General features: G+C 36.7%; 1 protein-coding gene across 3 annotated transcripts; it reads right to left on the bottom strand.

Annotated features, from left to right (window-relative positions):
* Window positions 1-1799: 1799 nt before the first annotated feature.
* Window positions 1800-25241, bottom strand: LOC140004539 (anaphase-promoting complex subunit 1-like). 3 transcript variants are annotated; one of them, XM_072078383.1, is made up of 37 exons: window positions 24875-25241; window positions 24594-24657; window positions 23725-23809; window positions 22898-23184; window positions 22629-22734; window positions 22376-22536; window positions 21059-21246; window positions 20918-20987; window positions 20085-20252; window positions 18231-18721; window positions 16765-17224; window positions 15938-16276; window positions 15093-15176; window positions 13840-13932; window positions 13624-13683; window positions 13281-13379; window positions 12907-13047; window positions 12509-12589; window positions 11879-11950; window positions 11340-11411; window positions 10353-10446; window positions 10193-10275; window positions 10043-10099; window positions 9817-9894; window positions 9605-9726; window positions 9360-9520; window positions 8148-8224; window positions 7959-8072; window positions 7772-7873; window positions 7371-7511; window positions 6544-6717; window positions 6235-6298; window positions 6011-6150; window positions 5779-5924; window positions 4500-4578; window positions 4220-4318; window positions 1800-3343 (listed from the first exon to the last, which is right to left on the bottom strand). In XM_072078383.1, the coding sequence occupies exons 1-37, from the start codon at window positions 25099-25101 to the stop codon at window positions 2948-2950; spliced, it is 5475 nt and encodes a 1824-aa protein (XP_071934484.1). In that variant the 5' UTR covers window positions 25102-25241; the 3' UTR covers window positions 1800-2947. The 3 variants fall into 3 exon arrangements, with proteins under 3 accessions (XP_071934484.1, XP_071934485.1, XP_071934487.1); XM_072078386.1 differs by having other exon boundaries at window positions 3332-3468; XM_072078384.1 differs by lacking the exons at window positions 7772-7873; window positions 7959-8072 and having other exon boundaries at window positions 2733-3343.
* Between the last annotated feature and the right edge of the window lie 442 nt (window positions 25242-25683).

Raw genomic sequence — 25683 nt, 5'->3', positions numbered from 1 at the left:
AGAATCGACTAAACTTACTGATCAAGATGTGTGTAGTGTCCGAGTCAATTCTAGTATACCTAATCTGTGAGTGTTGGTCTTGCGGGTTTCCAACTGTCCACCGGCTACATGTGAAGGAGACTCAGCTGTTAGTTCTACTTCTAAACCGTTTGTTTCAATTTGTTGGTCATGGCTTGAACTGATTTTTTTTCTCTCTCTTTTTGGGGGCAAAATTTACTTGAAGAAGCCTAGGGTATGTACCATCGTTTTCCCAGAATGAAGAAAAGATGTATCCTATTGACAACTTTATTCGACATTGAGTTGAGGTATATCTATCCCTGTTCTTTTCGTATCAAATGCAAGGCACCTAACCAATCAATACTTGGAGGAACAAGCTGTGGACATCCTCGCCAAAACAGAGAGAGAAAAGTAGAGGGCCAGGGCATAGAATTAGAGCTCTCAAGTACAAAATGACAAATACAGGGCATTTATGTTCATGCGTTAAAGCTACACCAGTCATCAAATATCCCCCACATAAAACATTTCGCATTTCCAATTTCAGACTCCGTAAAAGGAATTGCTCCCACGACGTTTACCATGCAGATTATAGCAAAGCTTCAAAGCAATCCCTGGGCAAGGGATTGGCCATTTTTTTCAAAGGCAAATTTTTCAAATATAATGCTACAATAATTCAAAAAAATCTCATCCATACAATATATTAAATATTTCAAAAAAATTTTATAGTAAAAATTTTTCATATATACTACTGCAGAAAAATTTTTCAAAAACACCCCAAAAAATAGCTAATCCAAATGGAGCATGTTGTGACTTGTGAGTGTTGAATAATAAGCTTTTGTTTAGTGCAAAAATACCTCCATGGTGAGATGTCTCCGTAGTTAGCCCTTTTTTGGTTTTCCTGCGTGTGAATTTGCTCTTTTTTCAACTATCAATTTTATGACTCAAGTAGAACTATGTAAATTCTTTGGATTGGATTCAATTGGCAGTATTTCTTCTTTATTTTTTTTTTGGTAATATTAATTCATTGAAATGATAAGTGTAGATATGGACATTATTAATTTTATGCTGAACCACCTTTAAGACTTAATTAAGTCAGTTAAAGCAGTTGCCGCTTTTCTGACAGCCATACAGGCTCTTTCCCTTTTACTGTATTATCGTTGTTGCGACTGGCAAGACTTATCAATTCGCTGTTTCTTTTTCTGTCTTTTCCCGTTCTTGATGTTATAATTAGGATATAATTTACTAGTATCATAAATGGCTACAGTAAAATGCTTGAGGCATTTTACAGGGTAACCTAGCATCATCATTTACTAAATTTTACCATCATCACGTATATCATTAAAGCTGGAATCTGATGGTCAAGGATTGCACTTGCGTTATATACCACATAGCTACGATGGGGTTAGCATCCTCCTCATTAGATTTCTCTTCATTCGTCTCTCTATTTATTTATATTTAAATTTATATATAATGTTATAAAATTATGCGATTGTGTCATTACTTTTATTTTGAACTCTAGACCAACATACTAGAATTTTTTTTTTGGCATATTTTAACATTTAATTTATGCAAAATATTTGAGCGGTGGAAAATGGGTCATCACAGTGAAGACCCAAGAAATGTAGCCAGCTCATTTCGACCTCGCTATCATTGGTATGCAAGTAAAACCTGTAACTTTAGCGGAAGATTATCAGTAGCCCCAACTTACAATGAATTAGATCAAAATTTATCACACAAGGATATCGATATTTACAACAATTCCAGAGTTAAGAATATCTTCTTCCCATTGACAGATGAACATGTAGGTGGAAAGTATTTTGAAATTGAAATTGGTAGGGAGTTCTCTTCATGCGGGTAAAACAACAAAGTCATATCCCCAATTAGCGTTCAAGTCATTAATACTTGCCAGACAAAACAAAATACAAATGTTCGCCGGAAATGACAAAATTTGCCACTAAACAGAATCGTCACCCCATACATCGGACAACCCCTCCCCTCAATTTTGCGAGGATAAAGAAAATCTTTTGCGAAACAATCGGACATCAAGTCCGCTGGAATAAGCCGAGCCAAACTCAGCCCACCCGGTGTCAAAAAGCTGCCGACAATCTTAAACGAGCTGGGCTGGCATTGGGCCTTGAAAACGAGGCCCAATTTTCTTGTGAGCTGAGCTTGATCAAGACTAGGCTCAGCCTGATTATAAGCCAATACAACTAGAATCGCATTGTGGGAAGAATCGTTGCTCTTCAGTCACACACAGGACAAGCGCCCGTCAAGACGCAACAAATCTACTATATAAAGCTTCATAACATCTGCTGATAAATAGGCCTTATCACTTAACAGCAGCTGGGGCTCCAAAAAGAACCGTGTACTTGAAAACTAAGCCCAGAATGTGATGCCCATCGCCAAGATTTCTAGAACTTGACTATCTACGCTGTGGCAGGCCAGAGTCAAGACCAAAACCAAGCCCAGAATGTGATGCCCCTGCGTAAGCTTTTCTGGGCTGGGCGAGAGATGACGAGGCGCTGGAAAAGCCCAAATCAAACTTCCCAATCAACTGCCCTTCACAACATCTGGAGAAATTCAAAATAAGAGCTCTCTACCTTGGATCCATAAAAAAACAACGGTGCTCAGTTGGCAACCATGCAATAACCTGTTATCACTGATGCAGACTCGGTACTTAAAAGTGGGGGATACAAGAAGATCCCATGACCTGAACCCTTTTTTTTTTTGTTGGGGGTCTATCGCTGTGGCACAGAGTTAGCATCCTGGCCTAGAGCGAGCATTCAAATGATCCCAGATTACACTTGCGAAATACAACACGGGAAGCTACTGTTGCTAATGGCCAAAGAACAGCCTGCAGGCTCTTTTAAGTCGTAAATGCTCCAACTTCATGGTGTTATAGAGGCCTGTTCTGCATTAACCTCATTCCAAAAGGCACTCATATCTTGCATCAATTGTCAACCCGGGAAGACAACCAGCATCTGTAGATCTCACTAATTGCAGTGACATGAGTTCCGGGAAACAACAAATGCAACAAAGGAACTGACGAGGATATGTTGACAAGCTTGATTTTCTCTCGAGCACTTCTAACTCCAATTGAAGGCGGTACACCATGCCACTGTAGATACCAAGAAAGAAGTATTGATCGCTTCCATCCCGTGGTATCTTTTTTTGGCCATCTCCCCGACAATAGGTACTCATGGAAATCATTTGTGACGCATAAAGAAAGGTTCAGAATCTCTTCCAACCGCTTTTTAAGCGACCCAAGAAAAGTGGATTGCACAATGCCCCCATTCGGAATTGTCAATCTCCCATTGAGCAAAGCTTCATTATAGGCAAGTGCAAGCTGTACGACAAGGAAAAGGAGCAGAGACACTATGACAGTCAAAATCAAGTAGCACTTCCTGTGGCGACTTGAAAGAAACAAATAGTTGGAACTCCAGTTTTGGAGAGGGAGGGAGTGGGTGAAACCTGCCGGGGGGGGGGGGAGGTTTTTATGAGGAAAACTAATTCTTGAAAGTGACACAAAACCCTAACTTCTGCAATGTAATTGACTCTTATGCCTTTTTGTTGTTTTAGTTTTTAGTTTCTTCTGTGCGAGTCACTTTTCCATGTTAACTGCTGTAAAGACAGTGCTCAAGCAAAAATGAAATTCCATATAAACATGGATTGATGATAAGTAAATTTATTGTGATATTACAGCCACAAGAGTGCAATTGCTTTTGTGCTTGGAAGATGCATTTATCTGACATATTGAATACACAAAGCAACCGAGTGATAAGACCCAAAATGGCCTGACTTTTACTCTCATATGCATCCTTCTAACCAACATTTCAAGGGCAGCGTTATCTCAATATATATAACTACATAGTAGTTGTTATATTATCAAGGAAGATCCTAGAAGAGAAGTAATCTTAATGTATACCCTAGGCTACTAACAACAGATAGAACATGTAAAAGACCAATTAGAAATTCAATGAAACACTTTTTGCACCTATTCTTAATACTACATTACAAGAATCAACAAAGGTAGTTTAGTTCAAAATTAAGCAAGTTAGTGCATTCTAAATTGCAATTTGCAAGCATAACATAAAGGCATCAGACCTAATAAAAATGCTGCTTGTCGTTGAATAATCATAACTGGGTATTAAAAGCACTTGTTTGCTTGACAACAAAACGTTGAAGATGAGGAATTTGAAAGGAAAATAAAGATTTGAAGTACCTTTATACTCCAGAGAGAAAGCGAATCTCCTAGAGAGCAAGTAGCACTAGTAATCTCATCAACCATAGACCCAATGGTTGTGTACAATGACAGATACACCTACAACAATCATAGCATTGTAAATTTTAATAAATCGCGAAAAACAGTATTAACCAACAAATATCTAATAAAGCTTAATGTTTAACAGATACTGCATGTACTAGAGATTTGAGTTACAATTCTACTACCAACATACAACAGGCCAAAGTACAATGCAAATATGAATGCATGATATAGTTACCTGTAAGAAAGCCGGCCTATCCTTGCTCACACACTCAAACAACACTTGAAGGCAAAACTCCTGGAAGTCAACGTCAGAACTGCAATAGATTTGGAAGGAAAAATATGAAGTATTCCAACATAAAAATAAATCAAGTTGCATGGTAACCACCCCAGCATTCAAGTGCATAAGCGCAGGGAGACAAAAAGGTATGGCCCCATATGAAGAAAACAAGACAGACAAAATACTGAGAAACAAAAAGCAACGACCAGTAGCACATTCAGGTGTCAGCTGCCACTGCCGGAAAGGTTGTAGTATGATCAATCCAACATTATCAAAGTCAGCCTAACATCCTGCATCTAATTTTACTCTTGGGCTTTCTTCTTTGGGAGTTGGGACTGGCAGATAGGGCATGAAGACCCTTTTTTAAAAATGGCATAAAGAAACAAAAGGAAGTTTAAGGTTCCACAGTCATCCGAACTCTTGCATCTCTTTAGTAAATAAATATACACCAAATGAGTAGCACTGGTGATATTCATACTTTTAGTAAAGCATTACAAAAACTGATTTACTTTCAGGGATTTTTGGTTCATGATCAGCAAATTCCCAATGTCTTCTGTAGCCTATCTATTAACCCAATGTACGATGGACCACAATTTAAAAATGTATTACCCAGAAACCAAGAATTATTAAGCTTAGCAGGAGAGTAAAGTTTCATTTCTGGCAACTCTTAGCTAGGATTATACTTCGGGGATGTTAGTTGTAAGATTTCCTACAGACAAAGGATTATACTCTAGTGATTACAATCAAAATTCGTCAATATTAGTTTAGCAGCTCCAGACATGGTGCAGTCTTTCACTGAATGAATTATCTCAATATTCTAAATATTGAATCTATGTTGAATCTAATGAGAATTTATATTTTGTGCCCTTGACCACATTTGCTCCTAAGTACAGGAACCAAAATTATCATTTTCCAAATTTTCTTAGGTATCTATTTCCTTATTGGTGCCTCAGCACATGTTGCCACAGTTGCTCAGGACTTGAACCATTCAATCATAAAACTGTTCCCAGGGAATAAAATCTTAAAAAAAGAAATGAAAAACAACATAGAAGACAAGTTCAACTCAAGAATAACATAAGACCCTAAAGCTTCATTGAGAATTAAAGCATGTTCGGTCTAGCACAGAGGTCAATTAATTGGAATAATGGAAACAAACTGAAAAAACAAACAAGCATTACCATCGGAATAGCGGACAAATTCAATAGGGATGACAAACATGGATGATGCCCATCCTTACCTGTTGTTCCAGGAAGGCTCGCAAAAACGTTGAGCAAATGCAATCAAGCTTGGATCAGATGAGAATGTACTGATCAACTGATCTAAAGTAACTGCACCCATGCGCTCTGTTCTAGTAGATGAAGTTCGTAAACATGCTAAACCAACCTGTACTAATGATACTCCAGTCAACATCACAATCTGGACCATATTTTATAAATTCAAATTAATAAGGCTATCACTGGAGAATCAACCTTGTGCATTGCTCGTGACAACAGAGACTGACATCCTACAGGATCATCCACATATGAACAGGCTCCAACTTTTCTCTTTATGTAAAGAAAACCAGAATTGAAAGGGTCATCCTTGTCTCCAGAAGCCCACCAAGGTTTTTCTGTGAAAATATTACAAATATAAGGAACATCCAATAATCATAAGATATTTCATCAGAAACATACACGATTAATAGCATATATACCCTCAGGAATGAGCTCTATGACATGAGGCCAGTAACGTGGACCACAAACACGAACTGTCTTCAACTGCAGCAATAATAATTTCATGAGCATTATGGATGAAAAACATACACAAGCTGAAAAAGGTTTTGCAGTATGTTAATCATACATCTTGTACTAGAGAGCAAAACTATGACATCAGGATTGATCAAGTAGGCAAGAAAATTAGGCAATTAAGGGCCATTTAAAGTCTCTCTAAATCATCTTCTATAGTCAAGCAGGATCGAAATGATATACTCAAGTACAAGCACAAAATCAAGAAGATAACTTACAACAGCACATTCAGGGAGAATGCAAGGGGTGACCTCACAAAAGCTTGTTTCAGCATAGTGTTCAGTTTCTCGAACAGTAATTTCAAGAGGAGCGTAAACAGGCATACCAGTGTCAACATCAACTGTCTGAACCAACCGAGCTTCAGTTGCAAGAACATATAAATGCCTGAATGCCTGTAAAGACACCGCCTCAACAAATTAAGGATTGAGCAATTCAACATAAGAATACCCCTTTTAATCCTATTATGAGGTTGATCAGGGAGACAAATTTTATGAGAGTCCAAATGGGATAAATCTTGCTATTTTAGGAACCAGGAATCCATATAGAAAGATAAATGCAGATGAGTGATATCATGCAGAGCTTTGTAGCAGTAAATGGAAGGAAATAATAACATACAACTTTATATAATACAGAGTTATATAGCCCATCTAAGGTGGGTGACCCTCTAGTGATATTGTAACAAAAGTGAACTTTGATTATCAGGTACTTTGATTCTCAAACAAGGCCGTAGAACATTGTATCCTTCCAAGAGAATACAAGAGCACTCACAGATTTGAGATAATCTAAAAATCTCAAACAAGAAACAAGCCTTTTCCAAAATTTCAATTATTGGGCAGAACTAAGAATTCATATTTGATATATGTTCAGCACTTCATGAAAAGTAATGTTGCTCCACAAAGTAGATGACTTGGTACATATTTCCTACAATTTCGTCAGAAAAAGAAGTCCCTACAATTTCGTCAGAAAAAGAAGTCCCATCCATGTGGGTACTTTTTTTGGTCTTTCAAAAAACCAACATCTGTCAAAAAAAAAAAAAAAAGTTCACCTGAAGGTGGCATCTATTGTCATTTGGTCCAGCAGGCAAGCGTGGGTAGAGGGTAATTAATAAAGCAGCAATTGAGGTATTGCTCGTTGAGAAAGTCCTCATTCCACCCCCAAGAAACAAGAAACCAATACCCAAGCTAACCTGAAAAAATCATGAAACTCGAACCATAAAACCAGAATGTACATATATACGTCTCTTTGTGTATATAAACATACACATCCATGATATCCAGAGATACATCTCTTAGTGTTCCAATTGTAAACTGTGGATTATAAACCTTCTCAAATTCTTGCCATTTTTAAATATTTGGGCATATGTTTTCACGTGTATCAGTAGAAGGTAAATAGGCTGATCCTAGCATGTTAGAGTGAATAACATTCTAACATTGCAAAATTACTTACTGCCATCTGAGCACCATAATTAGAATGCCCCTCTGTTGAATTTCGGTTTCTAAGGAATTTCAATAATCTCAAAGTTTGAAGATGTCCTGAACCAGCCATAACCTGCTCTGATACAACAGATTTTAGACACTGGCTGTTGATATATTGATCACAGAGACAAGTAACATGCATAAAAAGGGCCACTGACCACACATAAGGAGAGAACAATGAGATGAAGACACGTCTCAAGGGTGCCACGATCAACATAATTAGACAGTCCTTTTGGCAACGAATGTTTACTTGAAACAGAAACTGACTTTATCTGCAAATATAGAAATGAACTTGATACACTCTGACAAACACGTGAAATAGTGGGACACCAGAACAAAGGACAGACCTCATTCAGGAAGTAGACAGCATAATCATAAAGCAACTCTTGTGACCTTCCATCCCGGGTACCGGCAAATCTCAGCCCTACAAACATCAAAAACAACTCAAAATTCAATATAAACCATAGAAGTTTAAATGACACACTTTCAACTAAAAAAATCAACCACTCAAAGATGCTAAATCTTATACTCAGTCTGTCAACTAACAGTGATGAATACAATACCAAATGCAAATCCAAGGACTGAGATATTTGTAGAAAGAAAACTGTGAAGAAACAAATCAACCATGCATATCAAACACAAATTCCGTGAAGCAGAAGTTAAGAAATTCTAAATATAGTACATCAAGGAAGGGGGGAGTCTGTAACCTGCATACCCAGCGGAAGATAACAGTGGTAAAGCTTCAAGAGAACAGTTAAATTCATCAGTATTAGCAAGAAGAACAGCAAATTACCAATGGAACACCATATACACAACTTTCCTGACAAAAAGTACTATTCAAACTTTGAACCATCTTTTCAAAGTTTTGCTGGTGGGCATTACAGTTTAGAAGGAGGAAATTACTTTTTTTAATTAAGCAAAAAAAAAAAAGTTAAAAAAATAAAACACACACACAATTTGGCATAAGCTATCAGTTTAGCCCATGACAAGACTATAAAATGTAGATCTTGCTTTCATATTCTTTCTCAGTAAAACTATGATAAGTAGCTCAATTGTCGAGACACGGAAATCTGCAAACTGTGCCAGAAGCTATCAACATAGCAAATCAGACAAGACTCTCCAACATGTAAAATCCATCTTCTGCACTATTGACTCCAAGTAGGAATGCTTATCAGTGGCTACGTGGTACATGCGCAACAAAGAAATTAATTATTAATTAACAAAGAAAGGCTACAAGAACAGTTTGGAGCCTCTCAACAACTACAAAACTATGAATAAAACAGAACATATTGGATAATGAATATAAAAAATGCTTTTAAAACAACATAGCACACAAAACATCACATAGGCAAGGCAACCAGACTAATGTTTTCTAGATTCATACGAAGGAAGCAAAGTATAGACCCCTATAACAGACAAAGCTTAAGAAATAAAGAATGCTTCAAATTGTAAGCCCCAAGTAACGAGCTCATCCAGTGTACGTAAAACTAATCATAGATATGAAACAACAGGCAACAACAAAGAGAAATACTTTCTGGGTGCAAAAATGCATAGCTTACCAAGAGAAATACATGCTCCAACCACTATATTGACGAATGCCTGAACAAAAGCTTCGGCGTCCATGTCATTGGCATCATCCATCTCATCTGCTAGGCCATCGATGCAATGTTGGACAACTTTGGGGACCTGGGACTGAATCCACTCTTCAGAAGGATAAATTCTGAAAATCAAATCGTTACTGTCAAACTACAGAAGGAATCAAACCAACAACCCATTGGTTGAAATTTTAAGTAAATGATGCTACCTGCTCCAAAGTATCAAATTCCGTGCAATGACACGAAGCATTATAAAATCAGGTCTGACATATTGTAAATCAAAGTGTGTTTGTGGAATAGGCAGCCGAGACAGCATTAGCTTTGATTCTGTCTGTAAATCAAGTGGGAAAAATGAGTGATTTTCAAATAGAATATCTAAGAATATTGTTTATAATAGCCAATTCTCAGAGAGCAAAATTACCTTCATATACATTAGAGCCAAAGCAACTATTGCTCCAGGTGCAGTAACATCAATATTTACTAAAGTTCCATCCATTACCTAATGTACAGTGGAAGCAGCATTTAAGAAAATGGTGAAAATGAGCCATTAAAACAGCAGATAACTAGCACCATATTTCCAACTAGATTGTGTAAATATTGATATAACCAGAAGAATTGGTACTAAAGAAAGAAAAGTGATGCACAACCTGTCCAACAGTTCGCTGGTGCTCATCAACTGGTTGCGTAAGAAAATAGAATCTTTCCTGAAGAAGAAATCAACAAACTCAAAAGGAGATTTTATAAAATATACATTATTTTGCAGCACTTTTGGGAGTAAATAAAGACTATGGATATACAGTTTTCTGTTCTTTGCCACCAATAAATTGGAACAACCGATCAACCAAACTTTCCATGAAGCCAGGGGCATCTTCACCACGACCTTTGGTCAAAATATAACAGTCAGCTAAAACTATTAGCTTTATCAAATCCATACACCTGAGAGATAGAGTACCATACCCAAGGCAACGAGCCCCAAAGCAAATCCGGCAGAAACTGCATAGCCCTCCCTTTCAAGCACATTATCACCTCCACTTCTCCGACCTATTTCACCCTGAAAAGGTCAAAAATTAAAGTTGATAGAAATATTACACAATAAGTGAGCATTTGCCACAACATCATATCACCACTCTTTTTGCATTCAAGAACACAACAATATCTAAGGGCACGATAATTCAAATGGTAGAAGAAGAAGTTCTTGAACCCAATAATTCAATGGCTCTCAAGTATCCCTAAGGTTGACAACTTTACCACTATAGGCTGGTAATTCTGCAGAAAAGATGATTTCCACTTCATATTATGTTAAAATCATTTTCAAACCAACTGGCCCTATCAATTGTACTTCCAAGAAAATAAAATTAAAGCAAGGCAATACTTGGAGGAACAAAATATCACTGAACAATATGCATCAAAAGGTCACAGTAATCCACTCTCCATGAGAACTTTCAAACTTTCAAACTTTCAAATATAACTGAGGAAATAATAATAATAATCACTGCATGTATCCTTTGCAACCTATTTCTAGCCAACCAGTCGATAAAGATCATCAGACAATGTGCATTGTGAGGCCATGATAGTTAACTTACCCAAAAAAAGACCTAAAAAGTACGAGTATAAAAACTGACAAAAAGTAGACAATCTGTGCATGCTTCCCATGTAAAGACTTTTTTCTACTGAATCAGGGAAGGACAGCACCATTATCAAACTATTATGTGGGAACATAACACCGAAAAAGAGCATTTGGACTGTTTTTAAAAAATGCTTATTACAATATTGGATCAGCAAGACTAAAAACATAAGACACAGTTTTCAATGTTTAAACTCAGAGCAAAAACCAACAGAACTAGTACTTATACATTTTATATATTTACCAGAATTGCAGATGCATCAGTTACATTTATACTTCAGAACACATAAAAGGCCACTAAATAAAGGATGAAAAAGTACCAGAAGAATTTGCATTGTTTGTGGGTGTGCCGAACCTTCATAAAGAAGCCCAACAGACAGAAGTGCTGCTGACTGAATGTTTCATGAAAATCACAACTCCAAGTGAAAATCAGGGTGTAAATAACATAGTAACCAGCTTAAACAACTCCCGGTAGATCAACAAGAAAATTTTTGGGTAACACTTTTACTAGCAGATGTATTCTTTCAAAAGAGAAACATTGATCATCATGACATTAAACAACACGACATAAAGAGGGGGGGGGGGGGGAAGAAGATATATGGTAAGAAATGAATAAAAAGTTGACACAGGAATGGCGACAGATCTGGAAAAATCAGAGATATCATAGCAAGTTCAGCAAAAATCATATTTCAAACATAGAGAAACATGTTAGCAACATGATGCTTGTATGCTTTTTGAAATGCATAACAAAATATAAGTACAACTGAAGGTTATTTTAATGAATCCCATACGGAAATGAAGATAAAGATGTAGCAACATCCAAGATCACAGAGAACTCATGTAGATGTCATGACAGTACCTGTAGAAGAGTTGGTAATTCTAGTTCCGGGAAGGAAGAGGGATGCCGAGCGGGTATATGCACATATAAAGACTGTTCAAAACAGATCAATTCAGCAACTACCATTAGCAGCAAAAAGGCACATTTTAGCATCATATCCAACAATAGCATGAGATGCCCCTACCATTTAAAACAAAGATTTGTAGTGCCAGTTCAATCTTACTCTAAAATGGGATAGACAATGTAAAAAACTAACAAGAACAATCCAAGTATCATCAACACGAGAAATAGTTTCAAAACCAGAACCAGAACCAGAAGATTGTTTTGGGAACAGTCTGAATGACGTACATATTCTTTAATGTAAAAACTGATTTTTGCATAAACCTACTGGGAACAGCAGTATTCAGTGAAAGAACCAGAAAAGAACTAGCTAAAACTCTTTTTATCAAATTTCAGTTCACATTGTTATGACAAATAATAAATGCACTTCAATGCCAGAGTGGAGAAAAAAAATTTGAAAATAAATCAACTTCCATAAAATCACAATCTTCGCAGGATTCAATATTGCAAGTCAATTCATTAACACAACAAACATTTAGAAGGACAAAACTAAATTTGGGAACTCAGAGAGAGAGAAATAGATTCTTCCACCTTAGAAATAGCAGGTTGCATAGTTCCCCTGTATGATGCAGCTAGACCAAGCATTAGCCCTACAGTTGTGCTTTCATGTTCCTATAAGAGAAGGTCACAAACGTTACAGTACTCAGAGCTGAAGGGACAAGCATGTATTCAACAAGAGAAATAGTATCACCAATAGCATCCAGGGAAAAAAAAAAGAAAAAAGAAAATAGGAAAGGCACTTGAGCAATAGACAGAGAAGAGGCTGATAGGATATCAAAGAGGAAATTCACAACAAAAGAAGCAATACATTTCTGCAAAATCGAAGGCCAAATTAATTGGAATATCAAAAGTTAATGAAAAAAAAAAAAGAAGAATAGAGATTAATGTGATCACTACTATTTGATGCAAGATACAGATTCAGTTTTCACCTGGGAATAGTATTGGTATATGTCTGTTATGGTCAGTACACGAAGATGCCCATGTAACCCCAAGGCAAGAAGGAGCCCGGCATGGACAACATTGGGCTCTTCAGGCTTGTTGTATACTATCCATGTTCTTGACATCTTCCCCTGCAAGGAAAAAAATTCTTCTGAAAAAAGCTTGTGGTCAGGTAAAATATAGTAAAAAGTAAATGAGAGATGCATGTTCCACTATCTAATGTAAAACAGATATAACTTGATGTTAACTACCTACTGAAATCAAACAACAAATTATGAAGACAAATAAAATCGAACAAACAAATCAATTGATGCAACTATTTAATCGGGAAGACAAACAACAAATTATGAAACCAAAAGCAAACCTGCAGGGGAGCAAGTTTCAGTCCAGCAGCAACAGCATTGTGAAACTCAGGCCAACATTTGAGTTCTTGTACATTTCTAACATTTGGATCCAAATTTACCTTCCAAGCAAATTGGTTTACAATAAGTCGGGAATTCTCTTAGTCCTCAACAGAAAATTCGACAGGAACTTTTACCGCTCAATTTTGCAAAGACTTAATACAAATGGAAAAGCATGACAAGTTTGAGCGGTTTAAGGCATTTGATCAAACCAAATTTCCTACTCTCTCAATTAGAGTGCAAATAAGCATTACAATTCAAAAAAATAAAACAGCAAATCCTTCACAGATTAAAAACTGAACATACTGTTGCATTCTGTTGTGCAGGTAACCGGCCTGCTAAAACAAGCTTTGGGACTGTGAGTGCCTGCACAGTGTTCAAGGCATATCAATACAACCAAGACTTCTCGATAAGCAACAGTCTCACAAAAATTCCATGCAAGAGCATGAATTTGAAAAAAAAAAAATTCCACACACCTGCAGGAAAGAGAAAGAAAGGGGCACAAGAACTAAATGTAAATACCTCTGTTAAAAGAGTACATGTCGTGGCAAGTGTGAAAGCACCACGACCAAAAGGTAGGGAAGTAGTCCTTTGAGCAAGCTGCCACAACTGCGCCTATACATGTTATAAATTTTATAAGCAGCTAAATTTTGCACAGGTACAGTACAAATTTCTGACATCCAAATCAAAAGAAATTCGATGGAAACCAAGTAGTACAGTCGTGTATGCTTTTCTTCCCATAAGTGTTTAAAAAACATGTACCTAACTAAAAAAAGAATTGTCTATAACTCATATTTTTCCCCACCATACAACAGAAAGTGAATGCCCGGTGTGAGAGAAGGCAAGGAAAAGGTAAGAAACTTACTCTTAGTTCATGCAGTTCAAGGAAGCAAAACCAAAAAAAAAAAAAAAGACTACTAGTAGTAGCTTTTTCTTCTTTCCTACCTGCGTTATATTTTATCTTCCCTAATCCCACTGAAACTGACAAATTGCTATTTAAACTTTATGTGACAATATAAGGACAAATTTCTTCCATATTCTTATTTGACAGCACACATTGCTGAAAGCATCCAAAGAACCAAGATCCACACTTAAGCATGCAAGGGAAAAACAAGCAATACCACCAAGAAGCCAATGTCAAGTCAGAGTGGAGATGATTAATAACCAAACCAAACCATCATACAGCGGGGCCTTAATCTATAATAGGCTATTTAAAAAGTCAAACCCAACTCCGCAAGCTACTACTTTTACATGATACATGTCAAAGCATCTTAAATTCCAAATTTCCACACAATTACATCAAAAGAAAATTGGTTATTTTAGCTTGAAGGTTAATAGATTAAACTCAACTTGAAACATGGATCACCAGGCTGTACAAGAAAGAATAAAGTATATAATTGAAATCCACAAGCAGTTCCTAAAACTACACCAAAATTTAAAATCTGCAGTAATTGAAAATAGAAGCTTTAGGTTATAAAAGTATTTGAACCCAAAGGCGAGGACCTCATTCTGAAAGGAACAGTCGAAGACAAGCATAACAGAAGTAGCAAGAACCTTTTAAACCAAATGGTGTTTCAGAAAACACAAGAGTCTACAGTTTATGCACTTCTTATACTGGTAAGATCCAGGTTTCACTCAACTATGGGAAAAGAACTAGAAAAAAAAAAAAAAAAAAGAAGACAAGCTGTTCATATTTTACATAAAGATACATATTTACCCTTTCAAACATTTGAACAAGAGGTAGCATCAATGAAGTGCTAAAGAAATCAACGTACCTGCTGGAGGTCTTGATCAGATGCTGTAGGACTAACCGGTGTTTGAATTGCTATTGCCCTTGCAGAACATAATATGTGTCTAACCTACAATAAAACAAAGGTGCCGTCATGCAAAGAAATCAAAAAACTGTTTCAATAGGCTATAGCTTGGCAGACAAAAGAAAGCCTATTAAATTGGATGACCGCAGGGGAAACTAAGCCACCAGCAAAAGACTGCAACAGCTTGTGTCAACACCTATGTGTAAGAAAAAAACATACTCTCATGTTGGAATAAGATAATAAAACCAAGTCAATTGGCACCTCTTGCAATTTTGGAGCAATAACGACTGTATACCTGTAGAATTGAATATAAGATTTTCCGGGTAAACTTTCATAAACAAGTAAAACACATGGTTGAAAATAGCACAATCTGGAGTACAATTTGTTTTCGTAGAGGTATGCCAATTTTCAAGGCATGACTATGGCATCCCAGAATCAAAAAACTTTTTTCCATCTAGGTAAATACAAAGGCAACAAAATTAAGCCAGGCAGTTAAAGCAAAGCATATATGCTTCCTCATGACAAACAGAATCACAAAAAGAGAATGACAGGAAGATGTTGAATCCAGAAGGATAACAACGAATGTAAAGAAAATGATGAAAAGCACATACAAAAGAAATTCTGAAGAGGAAACCTGATTAGTGAACATGTCTTGTAGAGCATATAAACGCAGAGGGTTGCATAATGTTGTTGCAATATATTTGTAGACCGTGATATTTTTAGAATGAAGACTTGAGATCTTTATTCCAAAATACTTCATCAGGACAGGATATATTATCAATTAGACATGGTCAAAACCAACAAACCTCATTTAAACGCAGATCACGACCATATCGCAACTGAGTGCTGGAATTGAAAATATGCTCCATTCCATCCATCAAAGATCCATCAACTGAATCAACATCCTCTAGCTTAGTATTCTCCAACTCAATTGTATCTGAAACTAAGGAAGGAATTGTCACAGGCTGCAGGTGAGCCATGTAAGGGGCAGACTGAAAAGTCAAACTTCCATTTGTATGAAGCTCATTTTCCTTGGGTTTTCTTGGATGAACAGGACATGACCAGGCAAGATCTTCCCGCCCAAGGAGAATATATGCAGCAGCCGGCCAGTCAGTGGGAGGAGAATCACGGCACTTAGCTAGTGCCTAAATATTGCAGGAAAGAAAATTACATAATGGATTTCAAGCCTAAAAGATCAAAAAAGAATCTAGACAATCTAGAGGAGATTTTTATCAACCAAGACCCAGAGCAACAGTAAGACAGAGGAATACAACAAATAACCACCAAATGGTCCATAAAAGCAAAAGAAGTAAGAACAGAATAGCAGATAATGACTAAAATTAAAAGTTTGTACCAGGTATCCATGTACGACTAAGAAGAAATCACCTAAAGAAAAGGATAAAGAACTTTTATTACTAGATGGAATCTAAGCTCATTATGTCTCTCCTTAATTTGAATCACACAATCAAGCAAAAGTTAGACATGTCAAGTTTATCTATCAAAGGAGTCAGCCTACATGAGCAGAATCAGACAATCTAGAACAGATATAGGTGACCCCGGAATACGGGAAAACACTCTTAGCTAATTAGGTTGTAAAAAACAAAAAACAAAACTCTTTCAGCTGTCAACTTACGTGGCGCAATGGAAGAGAGACACCAACAGGCAGCAAGTCTAATTCTTGCAAACCAAATGCTTCTCCAACCATGGCTAAAACGACCAGCTCCTCTTTAGTAGAATGTGATCCAGATGCTACAGTGTAGCAAACACCAGATGACAGCCCCTTTCCCAATTGTTCCGCACCACACAATAGACTGTAAAAGGATACTATCTTCCTTGCCCAACAAACAGCCGAAGTCCCATCTTTACGAATTAGAAAAGGAAGATCACTAATTTTAGCTGAACTATATCCATGTAGCAAACAGCTTTCTAGCCATCTAAAAAGACTAGGAGGAGTTTTATTCATCAATGATGACTGGCACATTCCAAAGTCATTTGAAAGACTAGGAAAATCGCGCATATAATAATCCAAATAGCCTTCTTCATGCAAAGAATCAGCAATATTGCACAGTAAAACTACAAGAAGACTTACATCCCTACAAGAACATTTAATTTAAAGGTCAATAAACCACTCAAAAGACAAGTAAAATTGAATAAAATAAATTTCGTTAATTAATGTTAAATTTAGTCAAATATAATACCATCCACAACAACTACATAAGCAAAAGTTTGCAAATTAAAATTTTTCCACCAAGCTAAAGAATTAACCATGGACATGAACCTCCGCAACAAGTTATGATTAAATCCAAATAACTGCAGAATTCATGCATATCAACATCTTACACTTTATGTGAATGCATACTGATTTATCAAGCTTTTTCTATCCTTTTTCCCGTTTTTGTCCATCAAGCCTTGAAAAGCACCAGACATGGAAATTAACTACTAAAAGAAGAAGCTTCAATCAAATAAGTACAAGCTTGCACTGTCGAGACTCAACTTCAGGGTAAACTCATAAAATGCATTTAGTTACAAACTATATGAATCTAATGATATCCCACTACAGAAATAACCAATGATAAAACAAAAAGGTCAGTTTTTGGTAAATGCAAGAACAATTACTTGGCCTCCCAAAAACGTGCACATCTCTAAGGTTACCGCAATTGAGAAAAATAAAAGTAGATGCCAACCTATTGTCCTAAGTGAGATGCTGACCATCATTCTGCATAAGCCCATGATTGATGGTAACTTGACCACCTTTGATTTGCACATAACACTCCTAAAGTGCCAATATTCCAGCTCAAGTAATATAGTTGTGGTTCTTTCAAGAAAACCAATGGCAAATCACAACATGTTTATATTTTCAAGACTCCGTGAGAGCGTGTCAGCATGTGAATATGTGTGTATATATCTATTGTATATATGCATATTAGGAGGCGAATGAAATTGAAAAGGGAAACGTATATATATACATGCACACCTACATACTGACAGAGAGGGCAAGAGAGCAAGGGTGAGAAAAAGTGGTCAGTAAAAAGCAAGAAAGAATCAGAAGTGGATCTGAACAGGCACTAACTGATAATTTTTAGGAAACAAAGAGGTTACCGCTTGCGGAGAATGTCAAGTTTCAGGTTTTCATATACTGCATGAAGTGAATCAAGAATCTCCTTTAATAACTCGATGTAAAATGATTCTTCATGATTGTCTGTTCTCATTAGAAGTGACCGGGATGAGTCTGATCCCTGAAGGTTACACGATGCCACAGGTGGAATTCCAGCAATACTCTTATGCTTGCCATAGTTCTTATGATACATGCTGTTGATCAGAAACTCCCATGATGAATGTGAATCAGAAGACGAAAGTTTTAGAGAGACATCACTAGACCTTCTGCTAAGTGTCATAACCACGTGACAGAAGGACTCCCATTCTGAATTGACAGCTGAATCCACCTTTGCCATAAAAGCTGAACCACTATCACCCCATAATAAAACAAGAAAGCGATTGTAGAAACTAGGGTTAAGTGCTTCAGCCATGGCTGTGATGCAATCATTTACTAGTGATGATGAAGGATTACACCGAAGAATACATCGGTATATCTAGAGAGAGGAGAGAAAAGACATCAAAAACAAATTAAGTGTCAGCCACAAACATGACCCATAGAGGTAACATACTATGCAGAATCACGAAATAACAACCAGAAAGTATAAACGATTGACGCATGTTTGGAAGAGGAAAAGCTGGGTCTACACTACTAGCAAACAAGACGACTAAGCTTTTATGCCCAATTAGCCAAGTATCACCCTAGGCAGTTGATCACTCAAAATAACATCAAGCGACAAACCTAGGAAGTTGATGACTGCAGTCCAGAATGAAGCTTACAGAATTACTGGAAATGAAATTAGTGCTCAAGAAATAATTCCCATAGACCGAAATTTTTTTATTATAACCACTACAAGCATCAGTAGTTCAACAAATTCATTGACAATCAATGTTAGATTAATCAACAGAGTGACAGAGAATTAGGCAGCTAAAAGGCCAGTGAAAGAAGACTCAAGATATGATCATCATTTCAAAAGGTAAATGTTCAAGGTAAGGAATTTCACCTTTCATAAGGCGGCTCCTCATATCAGGCATAAGATCTTGTACAGCAGGTGGAAAATAATACTGATAGCATCTAAATTTGACTTTGCCCAAGTTTTTTACAATGAGAGACGTTCAGAACAAGACTTGTGACTTGAGAGGATTAATTCAACTCCAGAAATTACTCCCTCACCCTAGGAATGGTGTTTTCTTCAGCCAAAGGAAATAAAATTACATATTTGAATCTATTTCAAGTCTTGTCGCTCCTTTGTTGGTATATTTCATCAAATTATTACACTGGAGGTGAGTAGCACATCTTTAATTCAATCTGAAAACCACCGATCAGAAAACTGTACATTTTACCATTGACCAGCCAACTCTGTCAATGATCACACAAGCTATGGGATATTTCCAGCAAAACTATAAGTACAACACCTTTCTCTACATGCGGATGGTAGGGAAATGTACAGTGGTGCAATCAAGCAATCCTAATCAGACAGGTTAGCATATATACTCTATTTGATTGATTGCATCATTTCCAATAGGTCCTATTTAACAACTAAGCACACCACCTTTAAGTGTCATATCATCGTGTTAGTCTGGACTCACATGTGATAGACAACAAATCAGTCACAATTTCTACTAGAATTTGCTCCCAACCACAATATTGACCCAAAATTCGCTGAGACATCCATAGCAACTAATCTTCCAAAAGAAAAGGACTAAGTCGCAGGAAATATAAATAGCAATTCATCCATAGCCACTCAAAGAGGCAATAATTAGTACATGGGCAATTTTAAATGTAACCAGAACAAGTAAAAGACGTGCAAAATACTTCTTAAACTTTAGACAGTGGGGAACGTGATTTAACAATTATACCTTTCCACTATTTACAACAACATTTACACGCCCTTGAACAGCATCAGTCAACCCAGTAGCTTTTATTTCATGAATAATGGATGTCTCTGAAGACTTTGTAACCCACGACAGCTGATGGTTACCCAAAAATGAAGGCAATGTGTATCTACAAAGGCATTGCTTCCCAGACTGCAACAGTACAAAATCAACAAGGTTAGCAAACTTTTACATCATAGGTGGAACAAACATATAGACAACTTCCACCAAAAAGCCAATTTACTAAGATTGAAAGTGCCAGACCAGGGCCACTCAATCAGCAGTCCTGTCTCTTTCTTGTTATCTTGTGTGGTATGAAGAAAAAGTAAGGTAATGTGCCAAAATATTTATTTTTTCAAAATTAAGGAGGAAACTTGCGCCTGATAATCTTTTCTTCGTTTCTGGCAAAGAAGTCAATGTTAAACTCTAAAAAAAAAAAATGGACAAACGATTGGTGCAAAGACATGACTAAAGTATCTCAAATATGACAAAAACTAGAACAGACTCCAAAAAAGTGGGAAAGGTATCTGATTCAAAGGAACAAAAACAAATAAACACTAACAAGCAGATTTATTAAGCAAAACTGCAAACAACCTGAAAAGACGTTAGTACCCCCTAAGTTGTTTAAAAACTTGACAACTATTGGCACTGATTATATACAGTTGCTTCCATAAAAAAAAAAAACTGGTAAAATGGAATTGGTTTGATGCAATATTGAAAAATGAAGAAGTTATCAAGAATGACTTTGCATAACTTCCTCTTGTTTAAATGTGAAGACAATTCGTGCGAATGAGGGGTTGCCAACTTGAACAACTTACATAGAGAAGAAGGCTGTTCTCTAACGTTAAAGCAATGATGTCTGCAAATGGAAGCAGGCCAATGTTCACTCTGGAAGAGGTAACTACAATGTGAGTCTGTAAACAACAAAAAGTGACGCAGATTGAGCAAACAAAACATACCTAGGACGGGTAACAATAACAGGTTCTGCAGCAATTGCCGGAATGCTCCAGCTCATGTCAGGTTTAATATCATAAACAATTTCATCATCTATTTCTACACTATGAAGCCGGACTGATAGCAACTTTTTTTGGTCATGGAGAAGAAAGCAAATAATTTGCACAGCATCGTCATCAGTTGCCAAAAACACCTGGTAAAACAACTTCAGCCAGTGGAGTTACAATACACTAGGAAAAAATAGGAACCAATCTATAATGCATAATGCTTGATGAACATAACAGAGTTACTTAGATATATATTACAGTTCATACCACTATTGACAAAGAAGTATTAAAATGGCATGGGAAAGTGCAATAGGTACTTAAAACAACAATAAACAATCCAGCTTTCGAGTGATTAAAGTCAAAACTATGGGACTAACTTATCAATAAATAATTTACAGGCAACAGTAACCAAGATTGAAAATGAAGTATATCTTCAAAAACCAAAAAGAGCTATGACAACGATGCTTCATAGTGGAAAGGGGAAGACAAGTCTTTTAAATCTTTACTGTATAAGAGGGCCATGCAGTGAGCTTTAAGCCTCGTATAGTTCCACAGCTCATCCACTACCAAGCAACCGGTGTACAGGAGCATTGAGCTTCCAATGATATGTCTTGACCTTCCAGGAAGGTGTAACTTATGACAACTTAAAAAAACTTAACCTAATATGCCATCTTTAGAAAGCAATTATGAATTTTTTGCACAAATAACATATACACGTATAATAATGTCATAATTTAACAGCCGCCTTGCTGATGGCCTAGGCTAACATAATTAAGAAAAAATACCAGAAATTTTCCATGTTGATTATGACATAAGAGAAAAGGCATACAAAAAGCATTGTTGCTCTACTCTATTTGAAGTTTCCCCACAAAATTCCTTTACATAATAACAATACTTGCTACAATTACCATAACACAAATAACAGATAAGCTACAAGTTCTCTAAAATATTCATTTCAAAGTGTATCACTCCATAATGCTGCATGTGAGTATTGACTTCCATCAAACCATCAAGAGCCTTGTCCAATTAATCTTTTAGCCTATACAATTACCACATCACCAGAGCAGAAATCAAGTGAAAGGAAAGCCCAAAGTTAAATCTGGTGCATGGTATTTCTTTAAAGTAATTTTATTCATGTTTAAAAATGTGAATTGCCTTGATAAAGAACTAAAAACTGACAAACAAGAAATGACAAACAGTTTAACAGTTTCAAAAAGCACCGATTGATTTTCTTGACTTCACTTTGAAAGCACCATGTGATATAACAACAAACACCTTACTAGCAGCAGCATGTGAGCCCTTCCCCTGCCATATCCTTCGGAAGGAAATTTGTTTTGTTAGCACCCCAGCAGGCACTACATCAGATAATCCAGATTTTACCACTTCGAGGTTAGAGTTGATAATTTCTGCAACCCACACCGAATGTTGCATCTTTCCTTCAAATGGAGATGTCAAACATGGAAAATTAGTGTTCAATTTGATTTCAAAGAAATTGGAGTGATAGCTTGTAGAGATTACAACGAGCTACCTTTGTTATATGATGCCATCAGAGGAACACAATTACTGGTCCATATTGTTCGTTCATCAAACTCTTTCATGATGTTTAGTTTTCCTCTTTCCTCAATATAAGTTGGCTGAGAAAATCAAGACAATATTAAGATATTATACTGAAAAAAAAAAAGCACAGCCTTCTCATCAAATCAAATGAGAACAGCAAGAGAGCTTAACAGTATTCACCTAGAACCAGAAAAGTAAATAAAATATGCAAGATTCATAATAGAAAAACGTTTTGCATGCCTGAGGTTCTTCCAGTGGATCCTTCAATATCAAATGTGAGGATCCTGAAGTTCCATCAGCCTTGTAGATAAAATCAAAGGCATGAGTTACAGTAGAGTTAGTTTGAGAGCTGTATCCAACTTCCCTTCTTGAACGAGCAATATCACGAGTGCTTAGAGATGCAGAAGGAAACGAAAATGGAATGTGCACTGAGAAATTCCCTTCAGGTGCATCTTGTAAGAGTAAACCAAATGGAAGAGGCCAAACTGATATAATGCTGTGAGGAAGAGGAACAGATGCAACTTCACCTGTGGACAAGATCATCAATATTCTTATTGAATCTAAATCAAGAACATGCATGTAGCATGAGAAGCACAAGAACAAAAAGAAACATAATGGCACAGGTTTTTTGCATAGGCAATTATTCTAAGCATCCCTGAATTCACTGTTTACTGTTAATATGCAGAAAATGCAAACATTCTGAACCAAGTGGCTCCATAACATTCTTAGATAACCTAGGCAAAAGAAAAGAAAAGGAGAGAAGAGAAACTGAAAATGTCTGGTTCCCATTCTGCAGGACCACGGATCCAATCTTTGTTTCAAAAATGACATCATCAATGGTCTTAAGAAAAGAAAGTACAGGTAAATCATCAAAAGACTGTAACAGCAGGCATTTAATGCTAGTGTAAAACAGAGAGCTCATCAGATCCAGGAAGCTCGAATAAAAGTGGGCCAAAGAAAATGGTGAAAGTAGGACAGCGGAAGAACTTTTATGAGAAGTAAGTAACAGCAGTCATGCTAAAGAATCCAGAAGAAGTGAATAGTACACAAAAGAATGAAATATGTACCTGATGTATTGTAGATAGTCAAACTATTGATCTGAAGAACACAAAGAAGAGCCTCCGACAAATCACCCATCCGGCACCAACATGCCTAGATTTTGCCAGCAAAATGATTGTTAAAACTTCCCATTTGGAAATAAGGAAGAAAGGTCAGCAGTCATAGACACTAAAGTTGCTCAAGGAAATTTCTAAAGCAAAATCTATTTTAGGTAAGAGATCGTGGGAGTATAGAGAACTAACATGTGTATGGAAAAAACTGAGGCAACTCATAGGGTGCAATATACAAAAGGCTCCATGAGTTATGACCTAAACTGCAACTTATCAAACTAATGCTCAAAACTGATAGCTCTAGCACGTTTCAGAAGTTTCATTTCTTTCTCCATAACAGCATCTTATGTTTGGGATATGAACCCTCAATATCATCTTTCTTTACATGCAGTGATTCAGGAAATTCAAGGCCGCTAGGCAGGATCCTTCTGTTAGCCACTGACTTTCACAATGTAGAGTAGTGTAGACATATAGAAAAAAGACCGAGAAATTTAAATCAATTTGGAGAGGCTAATGCATTAAACTAATCATTTCCTTCTAGAAAAAAATTTGATGCCAAGGCAACACAAGCAAAGCTTTCAGCAATAGAAGAATCTTAGGAATCACGCCATACCCCACTATATTGCAAATTGGTTTTCTGGCTTATTCGAGTAATAAATCAATTTATGAGCACTAAACAGATTCCTATTGAAGCTGAGCAAATACACAGACGTCTTAATTCATCCCATTCTGATAGCAGTTACAGGCCAAGCACCTTTAAACTAATCAAAAGTAAAACCAATGAAGAAGTTGAAGATGAAACTATTAAGTAAAGTAAGCACAATCACCTTCAAGACTTTGGACGGAAAACTGAATCTTTTGTACACTCTGGCACCAATGCTCCATATTATCCTGTCATGGTTGACAAACATAAACGATCAAGCTAAATTGATCAAATTCACCTGACAGTACATTGCATAACCTGCTTTCTGAGCTTGCTATCTCAGCTAAGTCTGATGTCCTTAGCATATATTCATAATTGACCACAGAGTGCAGCCCCAGTTTGAAAATTCTATTGAACTAATCAGAAATTAGATAAACATTCCAGAACATTATTTGATAATATTACCGGTTTCCTCTGATGAAGAGTTCGTGTTCACTCCCATCGGTAGTCGACGATGTGCAGACCGTGTTCTCGGCGTCGTCTCTTTGTCGGGCAACTTCCGGGTCGAACAAGAAGTATGAGTAATCATCCTGGGGATTGTCAGAAGAAGATTTGCCGTCGAAAGCTTCGGCGACCGAGCCGAATGGTTTGAACTCGCCAAGCACATTCAGTTGCCGATCACCGACAGGCATTGCCCTAGGGTCAGCCAACAGTGGCAGAAAGGGGGTGAGGGTGTGAACCGTTGAAGGATAGTCTTTTTTTTTTTTTTGGCTCTCCCGCTCTTTTTAGCGTTTTGGTATTGAGTAGCTTCAGGTGAGTTTGGAATTGTAATGACTGCCCTAGCAGTGGTAGAAGAGATTCAAGAGAATGGCGAGGCCAAGAAACGGATTAATCAATAGTGCGGGAGCGACAGGTTGGTGGCCGTGGCACGTAGGAAGAGGAATTTAAGACTTTTTACTCATGTTATAAAAATTAAAATTTTAAAAAATGATTAATCAACGAATGATTTACTTTAACAAAAAAAATTGAAAAATCATTTGATTTAAGGTTGCAATTTGGTTCCATGAGATTGGAATTAAATTGGAACAAATGGCAAGACCAAGGAAAATAGATTAATTAATAGTACGGGAAGGAATAGGTTATGTGGTATAGGAAATAGAGTATAAGTGAGAAAACTGGATTTAAAAACTTTCACCTATATTAAAGAAATTTTAAAAAAAAACTAATCAATGAATGATAAGATTTGAAAAACCATTAATTTAAGACAGCGTTTG

This window comes from Coffea arabica, chromosome 2e, assembly GCF_036785885.1.
Source record: "Coffea arabica cultivar ET-39 chromosome 2e, Coffea Arabica ET-39 HiFi, whole genome shotgun sequence".
Classification (NCBI taxonomy): Eukaryota; Viridiplantae; Streptophyta; class Magnoliopsida; order Gentianales; family Rubiaceae; genus Coffea; species Coffea arabica.
The sequence above is the reverse complement of the archived record's forward strand: the minus strand, read 5'-3'. Positions and strand labels throughout refer to the sequence as shown.

Bases quoted from the DNA above. Each gene is read 5' to 3' on its own strand.
- LOC140004539 (XM_072078383.1), bottom strand. From the start codon at position 25,101: ATGCCTGTCGGTGATCGGCAACTGAATGTGCTTGGCGAGTTCAAACCA. The intron at 11,951-12,508 runs GTGGAAGAATCT...TGTTTTGAACAG, and splicing joins TGCAACCTGCTATTTCTAAG to TCTTTATATGTGCATATACC. The intron at 4,579-5,778 runs GTAAGGATGGGC...AATCTATTGCAG, and splicing joins GAGCCTTCCTGGAACAACAG to TTCTGACGTTGACTTCCAGG.